General features: G+C 44.3%; 2 protein-coding genes across 3 annotated transcripts in view; one reads left to right on the forward strand and one right to left on the reverse strand.

Annotated features, from left to right (window-relative positions):
• The window catches only part of LOC137523142 (formyl peptide receptor-related sequence 4-like), a 164,590-nt gene that overhangs the window by 116,314 nt on the left and 29,476 nt on the right, over positions 1-18,800 (forward strand). The window contains exon 2 of the mRNA XM_068243380.1: positions 13,529-13,710. Within this exon, the coding sequence (XP_068099481.1) occupies positions 13,646-13,710 (65 nt within the window). The 5' untranslated portion in view covers positions 13,529-13,645. The remainder of the gene's footprint in view (positions 1-13,528; positions 13,711-18,800) is intronic.
• LOC137522010 (uncharacterized) lies at positions 310-6,808 on the reverse strand. Of its 2 annotated transcripts, none has more exons than XM_068242026.1 (2): positions 5,697-6,808; positions 310-3,474 (listed from the first exon to the last, which is right to left on the reverse strand). In XM_068242026.1, the coding sequence occupies exon 2, from the start codon at positions 3,460-3,462 to the stop codon at positions 1,417-1,419; it is 2,046 nt and encodes a 681-aa protein (XP_068098127.1). In that variant the 5' UTR covers positions 3,463-3,474; positions 5,697-6,808; the 3' UTR covers positions 310-1,416. The 2 variants fall into 2 exon arrangements, with proteins under 2 accessions (XP_068098127.1, XP_068098128.1); XM_068242027.1 differs by having other exon boundaries at positions 5,372-6,808.

The following is an 18,800-nucleotide window of genomic DNA, read 5'->3' on the forward strand; positions in this document are numbered from 1 at the left end:
AGACAGCGGCTTTTCCGCGTTTCATCACAAACTAGTTGCTGATTCCATCTGCAGTCGCTCTGAAGTTAATGACAGTTTAATATGCTTTTGTGTAAACAAACATTGTCTGCTGCAATGGAGTGGCAATCCCTTTCCTGCAGGCTGCATATCATTGTCTGCCTTTTCCTGCTATCAGCCTGTGATTAATTACCATTCACTTGTGTGGGTGTTATAAACTGTTCTTATCACCTTGCTTCGACACCATCATCTCACAGACTGTGAGATCACTTGACTCTCCACACAGCAAACAGGATATAGACTTGCTCAGGCTTTTTCCAATGTTTACGTTATTTATTCAGGAAACAGGAATACAGATAGATACATTCATCTCCTGGCAAAGCAGAATTCCATGTTGCGTTACAGCTACTTGAGTATCTATCCTACTGAAGATACCCAGGTCTTCTTGTATCTACTCTATGTTACATCTAGACTATCTATGTGTACAGCATACATTATATCAGATTACAGAAGGAATAACATGTTTAAGAGTCCCAGTCAGCCTGGCGAGCTAGCGTGAAAGTAAAGAGCAGAAGAGAGTTCTCCATTGCTTGCTCCAGCTTTAATACCGGCTAGGAAAGAGTTAAATATGACATCATCTTCGCCACCCCCTAAATAAGTCTATTGGTGGACTCACTTGTGGTGTCATCATACACACCTACTCGATTAATAATCGATGAGGCACTTGACCCAGATGCGGGAATGTGAATGTTTAGTAAATATGGCCAATGTTTACTGTTCCTGTCCTGTAAGTGGAGGTCAGAGTAAACCGATGGCCTTCTCTTAGGAACATGTTCTCAGTATCTGCGTGTATCTTCTGCTACACGCAGACCCTGAGATGCCTCTGTCTATTTTAAAGGCATACACTGCGGACAAGCCTTTTACATAAAACTCAGGCCAAGTAACTGAGGCCTACTTAAATTATAACAATCCCCCCTAAAACGGCTTGACCCGCAGATCCCAGCGTCTGAACCTCCCAGTACCTGGTTTCTTTCTTGTATGTTTCACTTTTCGATGTTCGTGCTCACACAACTTCTCTGCTCTAGGCGGTTACCCCTGGAAGAGAGAGAGCAAGACCTCTTGGTCTTCCTGTAACCAGGCTCTCTGGGGAGGCCCTACTTCTAAGTCCCTCAATACCACATGCTCAGCATTTGCGTCACTTGCGTATCACTCACAAACTTGCATGACCACAGAAAAGTGAAACTCGTTTGGTTGTTACAAAACGGAGCAGTGCCAGGTGCCTTCTAAAAGAGCGCCTTTATACAATCAGCTCCTAGGTACTACTAAACCTATACCCGTAACCCTGTATATCCCTTAATTTAAACTATTGGTTCCGGAGATTGTTTATGAGGCACCAATCTCTGGACCGGTTAATTTATTTTACGTAATTTTAACCCGCAACCTCACCTGGATAACGATGCCTAAAGTTGTCATCCCCATCCAGACGACCAGTGGGTGTAGAAAGAACTTTGGAACTGCAGATGCCCCGTCCGAGTGTCCCTGGAACATCACCGGAACCTTTGTCCACCAGGGCAGACTGGAACTCACCTGCTCATTTTTGTGTTCTACCTCGTTAAGATCACCTGTATCATGGTGAAATCTTACCTCTAACTTAGTGTACTGTTTGTTTAACCTTTGTAACAAAATGTGGTCGTCTTGGATCAAACCCTGTTCCCCTTCGTCCCATGTCGTGTTCTCTTTCAGGACGGGAACTACTCGTGAAACTTTGACCTTTAGAGTTCTCTTAACAATTTGAGAAACAACGTCATCCAGCCTGGATGACAGGATCCATATGGGATCTCCACTCACACAATATGTTCCCCTTGGAAAATCCCCCTTATCGGAACAATTATGAGAATATACCTTGAATGTATCATTAGACCTTATGTTAAAAAACCAAACCCTTCCTTCAGCCACCGGAACTATTGGTTTGGCTTCAGGGTGGATCTTTTGAATGGTAGCCTCGCAGTCTGCGTTATTGAACCCGCAGGCTTCTTCACTAAATTTGGCTTGCCCCGGCCAACGCAGATACTTCTGCAAGAATTGCCCGCATGAGGACAACTCTACTTGCTTCACCTCCCCGTCTAGCACCAAAAAAGGTTGACCTCTCAGGTCCTGGTGTAAGACATGTGTTGAGGTGGGAACTAAGGAAGTGGCGGTGCCTAAAGGAATGTTGCACCGTTTCCATTTGTTCACCCAAACATCTCGAAGATGCCATGCAAAAGATCCTTCTCCAGAAAAGTTACTATACCTCCCCTTGTCCAATCTCTCGCTGACAAAATATGTCCCCAGCTGTCCTGATTGGACCTCTTCCCCCCTTACGTCCTGAGGCACAATATGTACCTGAGGTCGGGAAGACTGTACTCTCTGCAATCTTTCGATTAAGAGTACCTCTTCACTTACCCAACTATCATGAGGATAAGCTGCTGCATATGGACTGTGTAATATCGTCCCCTGTGGTGACCCGTGTAGTGTGAATGGGGTTCCCTGTGTGGGCTTTCCCTCCCCCGGGACCGCTCTCCCCACCCTCTTTGTCACCTGGAAATGTGGCTTGATCTCGATTTTTACTTCTTGTTTCGAGAACCTCCCACCCTTGGCTTTCCAGCCTTTACGTGTGTATAGTTGTTTCAGAGGCACTCTCTGTTGGTAGCTCCAGAGTGTGATGTTGTCCCCTGCGTCTCTCTGATAAGAGAATTGACGCCTCCTGCTCGTTCCTCTCCAATCTGGAACCATCTCACTCTGCATAACCAAGACAAGGTACCCCTGAATCACACACTCCACCTTTTGCATGTACCCATTGTACTGCAATGTACCTTTTAACAAACCTTTGGATCGGTGCATTGATTCTGGGAGTGTGGCATTCAATAGCAGATTTACACTGCCATTAAATTCCCACTGCCCGCACACTTGACCCTTCAGACCTTTCACCCACCTTGTGCCATGAAATTTGCTTTCTCCTGGCACAAGTGCTCCTTTCCTCCGTCCCTGCATGGTCCATCTGTGCCAAGCGGAGGGAGGTGTGAAAGGATCAGTACCTTTGTCACCCAACATTAACATGCTTGGGCCTTGCATTCTCATTAACCCCTTATTATACATGAGAATGTCCTCTCTTCGTTCTCCTAGGACGGAATGGCAACCTAGGATCACCATCAGCATGGTACACTTCATTATAAAAGCACCACCCTGGGAAAGAAAAACATTAGCACTTTGCATTATGCTTTGCTCCGACAGTTTTGTTAGTCTCTTTCCGATTTCAGGAATCTCGTGGTTTAGTCTCTTTCCAATTTCAGGAATCGCGTGTTTTAGTCTCTTTCCGATTTCAGGAATCTCGTGTTCCTCCAAGCTTAGATTGGCATCTGGAACCTTTCGCGTATCCGACTGACATCTCCATCTTTGCTGCCAGCACTGCAGCTGTCTCAATTCCATATTGCCAAACACCTGAAATCGAAATACAAACAAATCAATTCTTATTAATGATTTGGGATTCGCCCTGCGGCTTGTACTCTTTACACTTTAAATTGATCAATATATATCGTAATTGATCTCGTTGCTTTATGGTTCTCCTGAACTCTGTTTACTCTTTTTGGTAGATTGGAGTTAAACTTCACCCCCCTACCTCAGTACTATCCTAAGTACTTACCTGTTTAAAATATGCTCCCGCGGACTTCACCTATGGAAGCTCGCTTTACCTTTGGAAGCTCTCACCTCATTGCAGCTCACTCCACATCCCCCCCTATCTGTCCATGCGCGGCCGTCGCATGCACAGATTACGGATGCCACACCTGTTGCTGCTTTGCAGGTGAGCCTGCAATGCTCTTACTCATTATCGCATTTACTTGTCTAGAACTTCATCGCGATACCAGCTCTGCTAGAAGTTCTGTGTGTTGTACCCTCTGATCAATGTTTGCCGTGCCACTACCCCCAGACTTCACAAAAAAAAACGGCTGCCTCCCTGTAGGAAGGAGCGCTTTGCACTTAAACTACACAGGGTGCAGGGCTAAGCATACCAGCGTCACATGCCTGTATGCAGATCCCTGAATGCCCACTTGGGAGGTAGTCACCTGGCAAACACCGTACTGATACACTGTCACTCTGTAAACGGCAATTCTATCATCTGTATAATTGCCCCATGAACTGCTGTCAGTCCTTGTTCTTTGTGCTACAATTGACAGGAGCTGGAAAAAACATATTTGACCAACCAAAAAAAAACCGCACAAAAAAAAACAGCCCAGCATAGACCTCTCAGTCAAGCTCTGGCCCTGTCCACGACAAAAACCGGAAAAAACGTTACCGCTCTGCATCAGCGGCGACGGAAACCCGTATTGGTCAACTCCCTTTTTTTCCACCTCCGGCACCCCCCTGATGCACTGTCCCCCCCTATACTCTATTGGGAACTCATGCTGCACCACCCATTAAGGTGCCCCACTTACAGGAATAATCCCATAAGCAACACAGTACAGACCCATTTCTGATCTGTACTGCTCCGTGTGTCCCTGCACCGAGCTGGGAAACACTTCCTATTCTGGCATTCCTGTCCATGGACTCTGGGAAAAACTCTGGGGAAATACGTTGAAACCCGAGACACACAGTAGCATGTCTCTGTATCTCTCCCCCCCTCCCTTCCAGCTGCTCTGCCCGGAGCCGCGAGCACAGCCTGACGTGACGTGGATCCCCCAGCCCCTCCTCCCCCCTGCCATGACGTGTGGGGGCCATGACTCCCGGGGGCGGGCTCTCTCCACTGCCGCCATTTTGAGTCCTGGATTGCCAGCTGAGATGGCTGCTCCCATAGCAGCCTCTCGTTCCTATAGACCTAGGAGAGAACAAAATCAAGTATAACATACATGTTTTTTTTTTATGCCTAGTCACACACAGCCTCCATCCACAGTGCACAAAAATCAGCCTCAGCATTCCTTCACGTCTCAGCTGTAATCCGAACTGCAATCAGACATACGGATCCCCAGAGACGTAGGAATCTTTCTCACTCTATCACAGACATAACTAAGAACCGCCCGACTGGAAATGCGAGAAACGTGCAGAACATCTCACAAACAGAAAGACACTCGCTTTCCTCCTCTCTCCCCTCTCTCCACAACTCATCTGCAGCTTATCTCAGCCATAACTCAGAACTATTACAGCGCTATTACTGAGACGAACAACAGACGAGCTGGCTAAACAACATAACAGATACCGACATTTAAAGCCTTTGAAGCAGCTCTGACTGGGACGAGATAAGCCTACTTATCTCTCTACGCTTTCCATTATGGACAGAGAGGGAAAAAAAAACACCCTGATCGGGCTCGGGAAAAAAACGCCAGCTCACCGAAGAAAAACTTACTTCTCTCCTGTCTACTCTGCTACCTCTCTCCCCTTCTTCTCTCCCCTCCACCTGCTCGACAGCCGCCCCCCCTTATCTCTTCCGCGGGCAGCTCTCTGCTAAGCGAAAACACAGCTGGCATCACTCCCAGTCTCTGGACGGGGAGAAAAAAAAACAAAACCAACACAGAAAAAGGAACAACACACAAAAAAAATGAAGCACGCAGCCTCCCCGCTGCAATTAACACAGACTGTACACCTTAACACATCATTCTCTCCTTGTTATAACACCCAAATACAACACATATAATGCCATATAACAACGTAACAACGTAAATCCAACTTGCCTGAGCAGAGGACTTCGTAGGCCTGCCAATTCGCCCAGCTTGTGGCAACTTCACGAACCTTGAGTGGACCCCCTGGAACTACTGAGCCATCTCTGTGTACCCACACTGGCTCAGCGGATCGATCTTCAGCGGCAGCTGCCAGCCGGCCTCGGAGCTTCCAGTCACCTGCGACCCGGTTTTGGCTATGACTGATGTGCACTTTCAGTCAAAGTTTAACATCCACGCGGTTCGCCGCTGGTTTCCACGAATTGCAGCAGCCCGTCGTGTGCTTGCTTGGCTCACGCAATGCACACTCTCACACCAGCTTATCAGTATCAGCTTGATAAGCTTTACAGTCCGCGTCCGTCTATTCCGCTTGTTTTGCTGTGGAACATCTTGAAAACCTCTTCTTCGGCCCCGGCCCGTCTGCCTGTTTCGCTAGGCAGGGAAGGGTTTCAGGCACCACTGTTATAAACTGTTCTTATCACCTTGCTTCGACACCATCGTCTCACAGACTGTGAGATCACTTGACTCTCCACACAGCAAACAGGATATAGACTTGCTCAGGCTTTTTCCAATGTTTACGTTATTTATTCAGGAAACAGGAATACAGATAGATACATTCATCTCCTGGCAAAGCAAAATTCCATGTTGCGTTACAGCTACTTGAGTATCTATCCTACTGAAGATACCCAGGTCTTCTTGTATCTACTCTATGTTACATCTAGACTATCTATGTACAGCATACATTATATCAGATTACAGAAGGAATAACATGTTTAAGAGTCCCAGTCAGCCTGGCGAGCTAGCGTGAAAGTAAAGAGCAGAAGAGAGTTCTCCATTGCTTGCTCCAGCTTTAATACCGGCTAGGAAAGAGTTAAATATGACATCATCTTCGCCACTCCCTAAATAAGTCTATTGGTGGACTCACTTGTGGTGTCATCATACACACCTACTCGATTAATAATCGATGAGGCACTTGACCCAGATGCGGGAATGTGAATGTTTAGTAAATATGGCCAATGTTTACTGTTCCTGTCCTGTAAGTGGAGGTCAGAGTAAACCGATGGCCTTCTCTTAGGAACATGTTCTCAGTATCTGCGTGTATCTTCTGCTACACGCAGACCCTGAGATGCCTCTGTCTATTTTAAACCCATACACTGCGGACAAGCCTTTTACATAAAACTCAGGCCAAGTAACTGAGGCCTACTTAAATTATAACAGTGGGAATCTGCAGGTCTGCTCCCATTGGATGACCTCAGTATAAAGAACTGCTTCCTGCAATGCTCCATGGGCTACCATAGTCTCATTCTGTCTGTTACTCTGCCCGTGCCCCACCTCGTTCCTAGTCCGTGTAGACTGCGCTGACTCCTGCGAAGGGGTCAGCGAGTCCTCCTAGTTCTGCTCTTGTTCTAGAAGTTGTTACTCTGCTTGTCTTGTGTCATATATTGGTTCATCGCCAATATATACGCATACTTGCACATTTTGTTATTTTCCTTGTATTCATGTTACGTTGATACATCAGTGTCGCTGATATATACGTACACAAACTGTTTATTTCCTGTGTTCAGTTAGTCAGCCTTCCAGCACGTTTTGGTAGTTTGCGCGTATCGTGATCACCCGTGCTGAGTTAGTATCCTGCTCCTGGTTCTGTTTGTGGATTGCGTTCATCTCTGCGAAGAGATAGCGAATCCTTCTGAGTCCTGTTCCCTGTATTACTCCAGTCCTAGTCAGTGTTCCTGCTTATGTCATATATCGGTTCATCGCTGATATATACATATGTTAGTCAGACGTTACAAATAGTTTCATTGATAGCTGTAATTGTAATACGCTAGGAAAACATACTTATTGTATATTTATCTGTGTTACATTCATCTATCTTGATCCTGCTATTTCCTGACTATCCTGTCCTGTCTTTGTGAGGCACGCCATTGCTGCAAACGCATTGGCTACCTCATTCCATTCTGTCTTGTTGTGGACGCTTGCTGTCGCTAAGTAGCCGCTAGTTAAGCAGGCGTTCATTCTGTCTACCTGTCCTGATCTCCTCAGTCCTGGTTTATGCGCTCAGCGCTACTTTGCGCTGAGACGTTATCACAAAAGTGTTGTTTGTGGCTGTTCGGATCTGCACCGGCTCTGTGCGCCACAATCTCCTATTGGAGTCAGTCCTCCCCTCCACTATACTGGGGATATCCTGATTCCTTGTGCTGGTGTGTGTACCTCCTCCACGTCAGCTTATGTGTTGCACGCTGATGGTGGAGAATAAGCCCACCAAGCCTAACAGTGTCCTTGCAAAGAAAGGTGGCTATATTGGTCACTGATTTGTTTTTGTTTTGTTTTGGAATGTCAGAAATGTATATTTGTGAATGTTGAGATGTTATATTGGTTTCACTGGTAAAAATAAATAATTGAAATGAGTATATATTTGTTTTTTGTTAAGTTGCCTAATAATTATGCACAGTAATAGTCACCTGCACACACAGATATCCCCCTAAAACAGCTAAAACTAAAAACAAACTAAAAACTACTTTCAAAAATATTCAGCTTTGATATTAATGAGTTTTTTGGGTTCATTGAGAACATGGTTGTTGTTCAATAATAAAATTATTCCTCAAAAATACAACTTGCCTAATAATTCTGCACTCCTTGTAAAAGTTACCAGATGTGCACTAGATCCGAACTGGGGGTGTTTGAGCCACAAGCTTTTGTCTAGCAGCACCTTCTATGACAGAGATATTGTTTGCTCTTAAAATAAATATTACAACTCTTATGTGTTCAGTCCCTGAATAAAGCAGAAAATGTCAAGAAGACACATGTATCATTATCAGCAGGTTCTGATCAACTGACAGCGCAATAGGATCATTTCAGGTAGTTCATATTTCTTTCTGCCCCTCATGACAAAGGGTGGAGCTAAAGCATTTGGAAGACACTGCCCATCTCCCATTACCATTCCCACCCTCCAGTGGAGAAAGAGTTACAAGTGCTGGACACACAGGCTGACAGGGGAGACCCTGCCAGTATCCATAGTCCATCCAGGATCTGGGCTGTTATCATTGGACTATTACACACAGGATCTTCTGTTTTGGACTTACCATTACAAAGGACGCAGTAAATAGACAAACAACTCAGACTCAGATTTTCACTTTTATTCCCTTTACTTTTTTCTGTATCAGTCTGTTCATTTTCTATATTCATATTATGCATTATTTTATTATAAAAATAGACAATTAAAAAATGTTTGTCTAAATGCTTGTTCTAAAATCTCTACAAAGAGTTCCCTGCTTCTCTGAAGAGAACGTTACCATAAGGACTCATTCACACTAGGGGTGTCTTCGGCATTTTTTCAAGCGCAGGTGATTCTTAAAATCGCCCACCAAACTCTTGTGCAATGAATGTCTATGAGAAGGTTCATATCAACGCGGTTCGTGAGCTGTGCGGGCAGCAAAGCGGTGCCTGTACCATTTCTGGGGCAATTCCGCCTCAATGGAAGGGATAGGAAAAACCAAAACGCTCACAAAATCGCTTTGTGCAGCGATTGCATTCGCGTTTTTAAGAATAAACACATTGTACTTATTATTTTCCGGGTCAAAGAGTTCCCATCCTGACTTGCGTCAGGAAGTGAATAAAAAAACATGCTCGGGAAAAGCGCTTAGAAGAGCTTTTCACAAAAATGCAATGCACACCCCAGCGCGGGAATAAAAAATAAAATTGCTTGAAAATAAGCCCAATGTGAACGCTAATGTGAGCGTAACGCAATGTGAATGAGGCCTAACAGTTATTGATATTGTTATATTTTGCTATCTCTAGAAACAATTTTAAATTAATCTTTTTCCTACAGGATTAGCTAGAGTCAGATTTGTGTATTCGCAGGCTAAAATGCAAATTGGTGGCAGCAACCCAATCGCTATATGAGATTGCATATTGTATCGAGTGTGCGTACAATCAAAATTGTATTGTGTGAGGACTCATCAACCAATCTCAAAAGGTTACTTTGCCTGCAGTGCTGACTGCCTTCAGGGTCTGAGGGTGAATGGTAAACTGCGGTAAAGGGAACAGGACTTGGAGGGTGACGTCACACAAGCCCATAATTTAAAAAAATAATGGTAATATACCCTCTTGACATACATATTAAAAAAGTTCAGTCTCAAAAGTAAATATCTATTTATTGTAATTGTATTTTTTTATACAAAAGTTTTATTTGGGTAACTATGGGAGAGTGTGGGAGGTAAGGGGTTACTTTTAAAAGTATGTATAGGTCTTTATATTTTAAAAAAAAAATTATACATACATATATATATATATATATATATATATATATATATATACATACACACACACAGTATATAGGTGTAAATTTACTATTTGGCCACTGTGAGAAAACGCAGAAAAGCCGCCGCGAGTACTCAGAGTAAGGCGGCTAATTCCGCGTCCAACATGGCATCCACTAGCCTGACGGAGCGCGGAGAAACCGCCGCATGCCCAGTGAACAAGGTGGCGGATTCCGCGTCCAACGCGGCGGTTTTCACGCACGGGCCTACCACTAGCAGTATGGCTGAACCCGGGGAAACCGCCGCATGCTCTGACAGTGGTGCGACTGGCCCCGCGTTCAAATCGGCAGTTACATTACAACACATGTCTGGTGTGGCTGGGACTGATAGTCCACACAAGTTCAGAAGGACGCGCGCGCGCTGAGAGGCAGAGTCTTTATGACAGTCAGAAGGGTGTCAGCTGATCCAGCCGATCAGCTGACAATTCTATCAGGTTTCATTGGTCCAGGACTTAGGGGAGAGCGCTTGTGTATATATATACTGGGTGCTGGTCATTTCTCAGGTGTCTTGCATTGCGATCACTATGTGGTAGCACTCAGACCTTGTCAGTATCTGTGATATTTTCTGTGTTCTTACTTCAGACTAGTTCCAGGGTGTTGATGATCAAGGAACTCACACCCAAGACTAGGGAACTGTATTACCATTCTGTTATTACTTCAGACTAGTTCCAGGGTGTTGATGATCACGGAGCTCACACCCAAGACTAGGCATTGTTATTATCTGTTATGACTTTCTTCTTTCCTGACCACTCGCTTGATCTCTGATTTGGTACTTCGCTATATCTGATACTCTGTTGCTGAACCCTGCTTGTCTTTAGATTCCGTATCTGTCTTCTGTCTCAGTACCTGATCTGTCTGTCTGTTGCCGACCTGGCCTGTCCGACCTCGAGAACTATCTTCCCTGTTTGGAGATAGTTCACTGACCTGTCAGTGACACTTCACCATTGGTGTCACTCACTCCCTGGTCCTTCCCACTCTCAGCCTGGCTCCGCCCCTTGGGGAGCATCAGACCATTGGAAGGAACCTGTTCTCTAAGCAGTATCTCTTACTGCCTTGCACCCTCTATACGGGTGCTCTCCTCAAAGTATTACTGTTGCACCAGATACTCATATTACTCAGGTGTCCAGAGGTTAGAAATATATCTGATTATCGGTGATACTGCAGATCATCAATAATCGGGTATATATCTGTATTCTCGGTGATACTGCAGATCACCGGTAATCAGACCCTCTCTGTGTTACACCGATCGTTACAGCTACAAGGAGAGATGGCTCAAACAGTTCACCGGCGAACAGTATTCTGTGAACCTCTGCTGTTTGCATTTGCGGCGAACAGCAAATATTTGGGATGCCCCCTTTACATCATCATTGAGCTATACTTTGACCCCTTACCTCACAGTCAACAGACACATGGCAGCCAATCAGCTAGCACCCCTTCCTGGACCCCCCACCCCCTATAAAAAAGCAGTTGTGGTGGCCATATTGGATTCATTCTCTGCTGGCTGCTGTCAGTGAGAGCAGGGTCAGACTTAGTGCAGATAGGTAGGGAAAGCATTAGCTAGGCCTGTGTTCCTGTTTCTTACTTGATGTGAAATCACCCCAAGCAGCCCTTTTGAGGCCTAGCACATCGGTCTCCTGTGTTTTTGTGTGTGACACTCCACAGCCCACTGACACCCAGAGCTGTGTGCACACTACTGCTATTGTGGCCTTATTAAGTTACAGGCACAGAACCACTCCAGTGCATTATTATGTCACTGTATTCTGATAGTACTATTGTATCTCTCTGTGTGACACTCCACAGCCCACTGACACCCAGAGCTGTGTGCACACTACTGCTATTGTGGCCTTATTAAGTTACAGGCACAGAACCACTCCAGTGCATTATTATGTCACTGTATTCTGATAGTACTATTGCATCTCTCTGTGTGTGACACTCCACAGCCCACTGACACCCAGAGCTGTGTGCACACTACTGCTATTGTGGCCTTATTAAGTTACAGGCACAGAACCACTCCAGTGCATTATTATGTCACTGTATTCTGATAGTACTATTGTATCTCTCTGTGTGACACCCCACAGCCCACTGACACCCAGAGCTGTGTGCACACTACTGCTATTGTGGCCTTATTAAGTTACAGGCACAGAACCACTCCAGTGCATTATTATGTCACTGTATTCTGATAGTACTATTGCATCTCTCTGTGTGTGACACTCCACAGCCCACTGACACCCAGAGCTGTGTGCACACTACTGCTATTGTGGCCTTATTAAGTTACAGGCACAGAACCACTCCAGTGCATTATTATGTCACTGTATTCTGATAGTACTATTGTATCTCTCTGTGTGACACTCCACAGCCCACTGACACCCAGAGCTGTGTGCACACTACTGCTGTTGCCTCATTACACTGCAGGCACAGAACCACTCCAGTGCATTATTATGTCACTGTACTCTGATAGTACTATTGTATCTCTCTGTGTGACACTCCACAGCCCACTGACACCCAGAGCTGTGTGCACACTACTGCTATTGTGGCCTTATTAAGTTACAGGCACAGAACCACTCCAGTGCATTATTATGTCACTGTATTCTGATAGTACTATTGTATCTCTCTGTGTGACACCCCACAGCCCACTGACACCCAGAGCTGTGTGCACACTACTGCTATTGTGGCCTTATTAAGTTACAGGCACAGAACCACTCCAGTGCATTATTATGTCACTGTATTCTGATAGTACTATTGCTACGGATATCTACGTCCCTGAGAGCTGTACAGGTCATTTTCAGGAACGTAGATACTCCTCCCAGGGAAGGGGAAAAGACATGAGCTAAATGCAACTAATCCTAGAAATATGTATTACAATGATCACAAATATAACAGGAACAACCAGCAAATCAACCAATAAAGTAACATAAATATGAAGCACCTTTGTTCATGAACAATATTAATGTATAACTAAAACTGGCAAGTTAAAGGACAACTGTAATGAGAGGGATATGGAGGCTGCCATATTTATTTCCTTTTAAGCAATACCAGTTACCTGGCAGCCCTGCTGATCCTCTGCCTCTAATACTATTAGCCATAGCCCCTGAACAAGCATGCAGCAGATCAGGCGTTTCTGACATTATTGTCAAATCTGACCAGATTAGCTGCATGTTTGTTTTTAGTGTGATTCAGCCACTACTGCAGCCAAATAGATCAGCAGGGCTGCCAGGCAACTGGTATTATTTAAAAGGAAATAAATATGGCAGCCTCCATATTCTTCTCACTTCAGTTGTCCTTTAAATAGATTAGTTTAGTTTTTATGTATTTTGTTATTTAATGTGCTCATTCTCAATACTGAATATGGAGCGTGTGATTGCGGTTTCCTGCTTCCACTGATCTCACATATCTTATCTCTCATGAGTCTCTCCAGCACAGATACTGTATCTTATCTCTCATGAGTCTCTCCTGCACAGATACTGTATCTTATCTCTCATGAGTCTCTCCAGCACAGATACTGTATCTTATCTCTCATGAGTCTCTCCAGTACAGAGTGGCTGTTTAGATTGAAGATAGAAGATTGTGGAGCCATCTTACAGAAACAAGCTGAGGAGGTTGATCTGACATTGCCGCTGAGCCTCTTGTCTCCACAGAAAGCCCCAACATGAACCTGTCTGATGGTGAGAATGGGACCTCGTACATCGCACCGTGGGATTATGGTGAAATCAGGTATTTATGTCTTACTTATTTATGTGCTACATGAACAGACACCGTGAGCCTTTCATCTAGTAGACTTACCAGGACGGAGGAAGGGTCTAGGATAACAATACACTCAATACCTTACATTTGGATTAATGTGAAACAAATTGTGTTTCTCAATTTGAACTAAATTATATTTTTATTTTTTTTTAAATGCCATGTAGGAGCTCTTAGCAGCCTTCATTTCCCCCTTTCTGCAGAAGCAAGGGGTGGTTTTTACTTCTCTCTACTTCTACTTCCAGGTAAAGGGGCTCTCTACTGTGATAAAAAGCAAGTGAAATGTTATTGTAACTTAGATTCATGACAAAACCAAGACAAAAACAATATTAGTTAAATTCTGAATGAAACAGAAGTTCAGAGACTCCAGACATTTTTTCAATTAACGTTTTCTTTCAAGTTTTCTTCAAGAAGATATTTTTTCATCTTCCGTTTAAAATCCCATTTCTGCCCTCTGGATGGAATTAAAAATAAAGTATCAAAAAGTAGATGAAAAAGCTCTTTCAATATTATTTTTAAGCAATTTCTTCCTTCTTGGTGGCTTAAAAGGCATTTTATTGATACATTTTGAAAGTATTAGCTAGGGGAAAACGTTGATAAAAAGTGAATTGAATACAGTCCTCTTCGAGGATCTTAGAGGCTCTCACGGAGCAACAATGGTTAATACAACTCTTAGGAGAAATAATAAAAACCTAAATGTGGAATTAGAAGAAATAATAAAACCTAAATGTGGAAGTAGTCTATGTGATGAATAAGAATAACTATAGTGTAGATCAGAGTTCCCCAACCCTGTCCTCAAGGTCCACCAACAGGACATGTTTTGCAAAAAAACAACCTACATGCACAGGTGAGGTAATGAGTGTCTCAGCAGAGCTTATTATCTACCTCTCTGGATTTGCACAAAACATGCACTGTTGGTGGCCCTGAGGACAGGGTTGGGGAACACTGGTGTAGATGACATAAAGCAATATATGAGCTGTGGACACATGGGTGCTTTGGCACACTGAGTCCATTGCAAGCACATGCGGCACTCTGCAACGGATGTATAAAAATACTCTCCTCTGGCCAAGAAGACGTCACACAGTGCAGCGCGGTGGCAACACACAGATGTGTCCAAGGAACATAGTGTAAACCCACACTTTACAACATCCCTAAATCATTATATCACGGAAATAGAATAAATATGTTGCAAATATTGTATAAAATAAATCATACTAAAGTAATAATTATTATTATTATTGATTTATAAAGCGCCAACATATTCCGTGGTGCTGTACAAAATAAATTGTCTCCTTTTGCACCTATATTGCAGGATTCATAACCATTGGACATGCATACAATTGGAGATCTGTGATTTAGTGGGTCCAGATCTTGTTTAACCACCCTGGAGTTCTGATAAGATCGCCAGGGAGGCCGCGGGAGGGTTTTTTTTTAATAAAAAAAAAAATATTTCATGCAGCCAACTGAAAGTTGGCTGCATGAAAGCCCACTAGAGGGCGCTCCGGAGGCGTTCTTCCGATCGCCTCCGGCGCCCAGAATAAACAAGGAAGGCCGCAATGAGCGGCCTTCCTTGTTTTGCTTAGATCGTCGCCATAGCGACGAGCGGAGTGATGTCATGGACGTCAGCTGACGTCCTGACGTCAGCCGCCTCCGATCCAGCCCTTAGCGCTGGCTGGAACTTTTTGTTTCCGGCTACGCTGGGCTCAGGCGGCTGGGGGGACCCTCTTTCGCCGCTGCTCGCGGCGGATCGCCGCAGAGCGGCGGCGATCAGGCAGCACACGCGGCTGGCAAAGTGCCGGCTGCGTGTGCTGCTCTTTATTTGAAGAAAATCGGCCCAGCAGGGCCTGAGCGGCAGCCTCCGGCGGTGATGGACGAGCTGAGCTCGTCCATACCGCCAGGCTGGTTAACTGACTGAATTCATTTAGATCTCAGATCTCAGATTATTAAAGAGGAGAAACCCCCCATACTCAAGGTCCATGGAAGGGCTATTACAATTGTAATTACAACAGCCCAGAACAATTTGAGATAAAGCACAGGCAGAAGTTTTCCTCAATATTTTCTGATATTGAGTTTTGTGTAACCGACTAATGGCAATACATGGACAGATCTCGTACTGGTTTGTCACAATGACCTGAAATCTACAGTACCTCTCCTTTTTACAAAATGAGTGAGGCAACCCTCCCCCTGGGTGATGTGCCCTGGCAAGACCTGGCAGCACTCCTGGTCAACCTTGTAATCGAAAGAAAATGCCGGCACCATCCAAAATCTTCTTATGCTCTTTTATTGATCCATATACAAAGCAGCCGTCATGGCAACATTTCAGAGACAACTTCTCCTTTATCAAGCTAAGCCGCAATGTAATACACATCATATATTGTATTCTCACACTTTATATAGAGGACATGGAGGGCCATCCACCAATGGCGCTAGAGATTGGTATCTAACCAATCACTCAGGTCCGCTGCTAACCGGACCTGATAGAGAACTGCGCTATTTCAAACCCATTGGACGCTGGCAAGAAGTCCAGCCTCCCATACCTTCAAATCCATTGGTCGCAGCCACACACCGCCGTTACCTCCGCCGTCCCTCCTCCTGCGTGTACCTCCCACCACGCCCACATCTGGAGGACCTGATAGGTAACATCGCAGGGTGACGTCAGCGGGAGCGGCGTCACCCGCTCACTACCGCCTACTCAGAGGGACAGCCTATGATGAGAGCGCCGACACCAGTTGGCACCGCCCATCACTCCTGATGTAAACAAAACGGCGAGGCGTGGAGCAAGCCAAATAAAGAAGAAAGGGCGATTGTCAGTATGTTATATAAATAAAACACTAACCAAGACATGGGCAAGGAAAGGGGGGGGGGGGCTGGGAAGGGGAAAGGGAAGGAAACACTCAGGAGAACGAGGACACATTCAGCATAAATCAAAGAGTCAAAATAAAGCCATCATATGTCACATAATGGCAAGGCATACCATGTAACATATGTGAATACCTATACATACCATGTCAAGTACAGCAGCCCAAGAGAAGCATCTAGAGAAACGGCAGCAGATCCAGCTCACGGTTTAAACAACATGGCTCCATGGTGTCTAGTTTTTTTATCCAAAAAGCCTCTCGCCACAATAGCTTTTTGATTCTATCTCCGCCTCTTCTGGGAGGCAGAACCTGTTCCAAAATAATAAATCTGAGTTGGGAAACATTATGTCTAGCTAAAGAGAAATGATAAGGGACTGCCTGATCAATCAAATTCTCCCGTATGGCATGTTTGTGAGCAGGGGTGCTCAAATACCCCTTTTCAAAATTCGAGTTAGGTCGAATTCGAATAGTAAATTATTCGAGATCAGTCGAATATTCGAGTCGAATAATTTTTACTATTCGATTCGACCTCGGAATTCGAGCTCACTATTCGAGTCGGTATTCGAGCTCATTATTCGAGCTGACTATTCGGCCTTAAATAGCTTCCAACACTTGTTTTGAGGGTGAATGATGCAAGAAACCTCTTTTTTTCCAAGTAACAACAGCAAGTGATTATGTGGGGATGTTCCTTTAAAAAAAAAAGTTGAAAAGAGAAGTTGTGTCCAGAAATTTGTTCAGTACTGTATATACTTCTTCTTCTTCTTTATCTTCTATATCTTCTTCTTCTTCTTCTTCTTCTATATCTTCTTCTTCTATATCTTCTTCTATATCTTCTTCTTCTTTTATATTGTCTTCTTCTTCTTCTTCTTCATCTTCTTCATCATCATCTTCTTCTTCTTCATCTTCTTCATCTTCTTCTTCATCTTCTTCTTCTTCTTCTTCATCTTCATCTTCTTCTTCTTCTTCATCTTCTTCATCTTCTTCATCTTCTTCTTCTTCTTCTTCATCATCTTCTTCATCTTCTTCATCTTCTTCATCTTCATCATCTTCATCTTCTTCATCTTCTTCATCTTCTTCATCTTCTTCATCTTCATCTTCTTCATCTTCTTCATCTTCTTCATCTTCTTCATCTTCTTCATCTTCTTCTTCATCTTCATCATCATCTTCTTCTTCTTCATCTTCTTCATCTTCTTCATCTTCTTCATCTTCATCATCTTCTTCATCTTCTTCTTCTTCATCATCTTCATCTTCTTCTTCATCTTCTTCTTCATCTTCTTCATCTTCTTCATCTTCTTCATCTTCTTCTTCTTCATCATCTTCATCTTCTTCTTCATCTTCTTCATCTTCTTCATCTTCTTCATCTTCTTCTATATCGTCTTCTTCTTCACTTATTTCTCTTTTCAAATTTTTTTTTTTAAAGAAATGCAGCTATTTTTGAGCGTAACAAATAGCTGGTGGCGCACGCATGTTGTAAGCGCCATTGTATGTGCTCCCTGGCAGTGGAAACACACAGACAGCAGAAGGTAAATTCAGCAGCAGGAGGAGGAGTGTGTGGCAGCAGGCAGTCAATGAGGCAGGCAGCGTGACATAATAGCCCTGGTACCTAGCGGTGATACCAGGGCTGTAAATAAACACAGCAGGCAGGAGGCCCCAGACAGCGGTCGTGCAGCCCACATTGTGTCCAATACACAACTGGGACAACACAGTTTTCAACCCGGGCACCTCAGAAAAATTAAACCTTTTTTTTTTTTTTATGGTTTTGTAGTTTTGTTTTTACAACAAATTACACAGACAGATATAGCTATTTTTTGACGTAATAGCTGGTGGCAGAGTGGCAGCAGAAGGTAAATCTGTGTACCCTGGCGTTGGGAAACACAGACAGACAGACAGCAGCAGCAGGAGGAATGGAGGAGTAATGTGAGCAGCTATTGTTTGACGTAATAGCTGGTGGCAGAGTGGCAGCAGAAGCTAATTCTGTGTACCCTGGCAGTGGGAAACACAGACAGACAGCAGCATCAGCAGGAGGAATGGAGGAGTAGTGTGAGTGTGGCAGCAGGCAGGCAGCGTGACATAATAGCCCTGGTACCTAGCAGTGATACCAGGGCTGTAAATAAACACAGCAGGCAGGAGGTCCCAGACAGCGGTCGTGTAGCCCACATTGTGTCCAATACACAACTGGGACAACACAGTTTTCAACCCAGGCAC

Source organism: Hyperolius riggenbachi, chromosome 6, assembly GCF_040937935.1.
Source record: "Hyperolius riggenbachi isolate aHypRig1 chromosome 6, aHypRig1.pri, whole genome shotgun sequence".
Classification (NCBI taxonomy): domain Eukaryota; kingdom Metazoa; phylum Chordata; class Amphibia; order Anura; family Hyperoliidae; genus Hyperolius; species Hyperolius riggenbachi.

Excerpts from the sequence above, each read along its gene's own strand:
- LOC137522010 (XM_068242026.1), bottom strand. The coding sequence starts at position 3,462 with ATGGAATTGAGACAGCTGCAGTGCTGGCAGCAAAGATGGAGATGTCAG.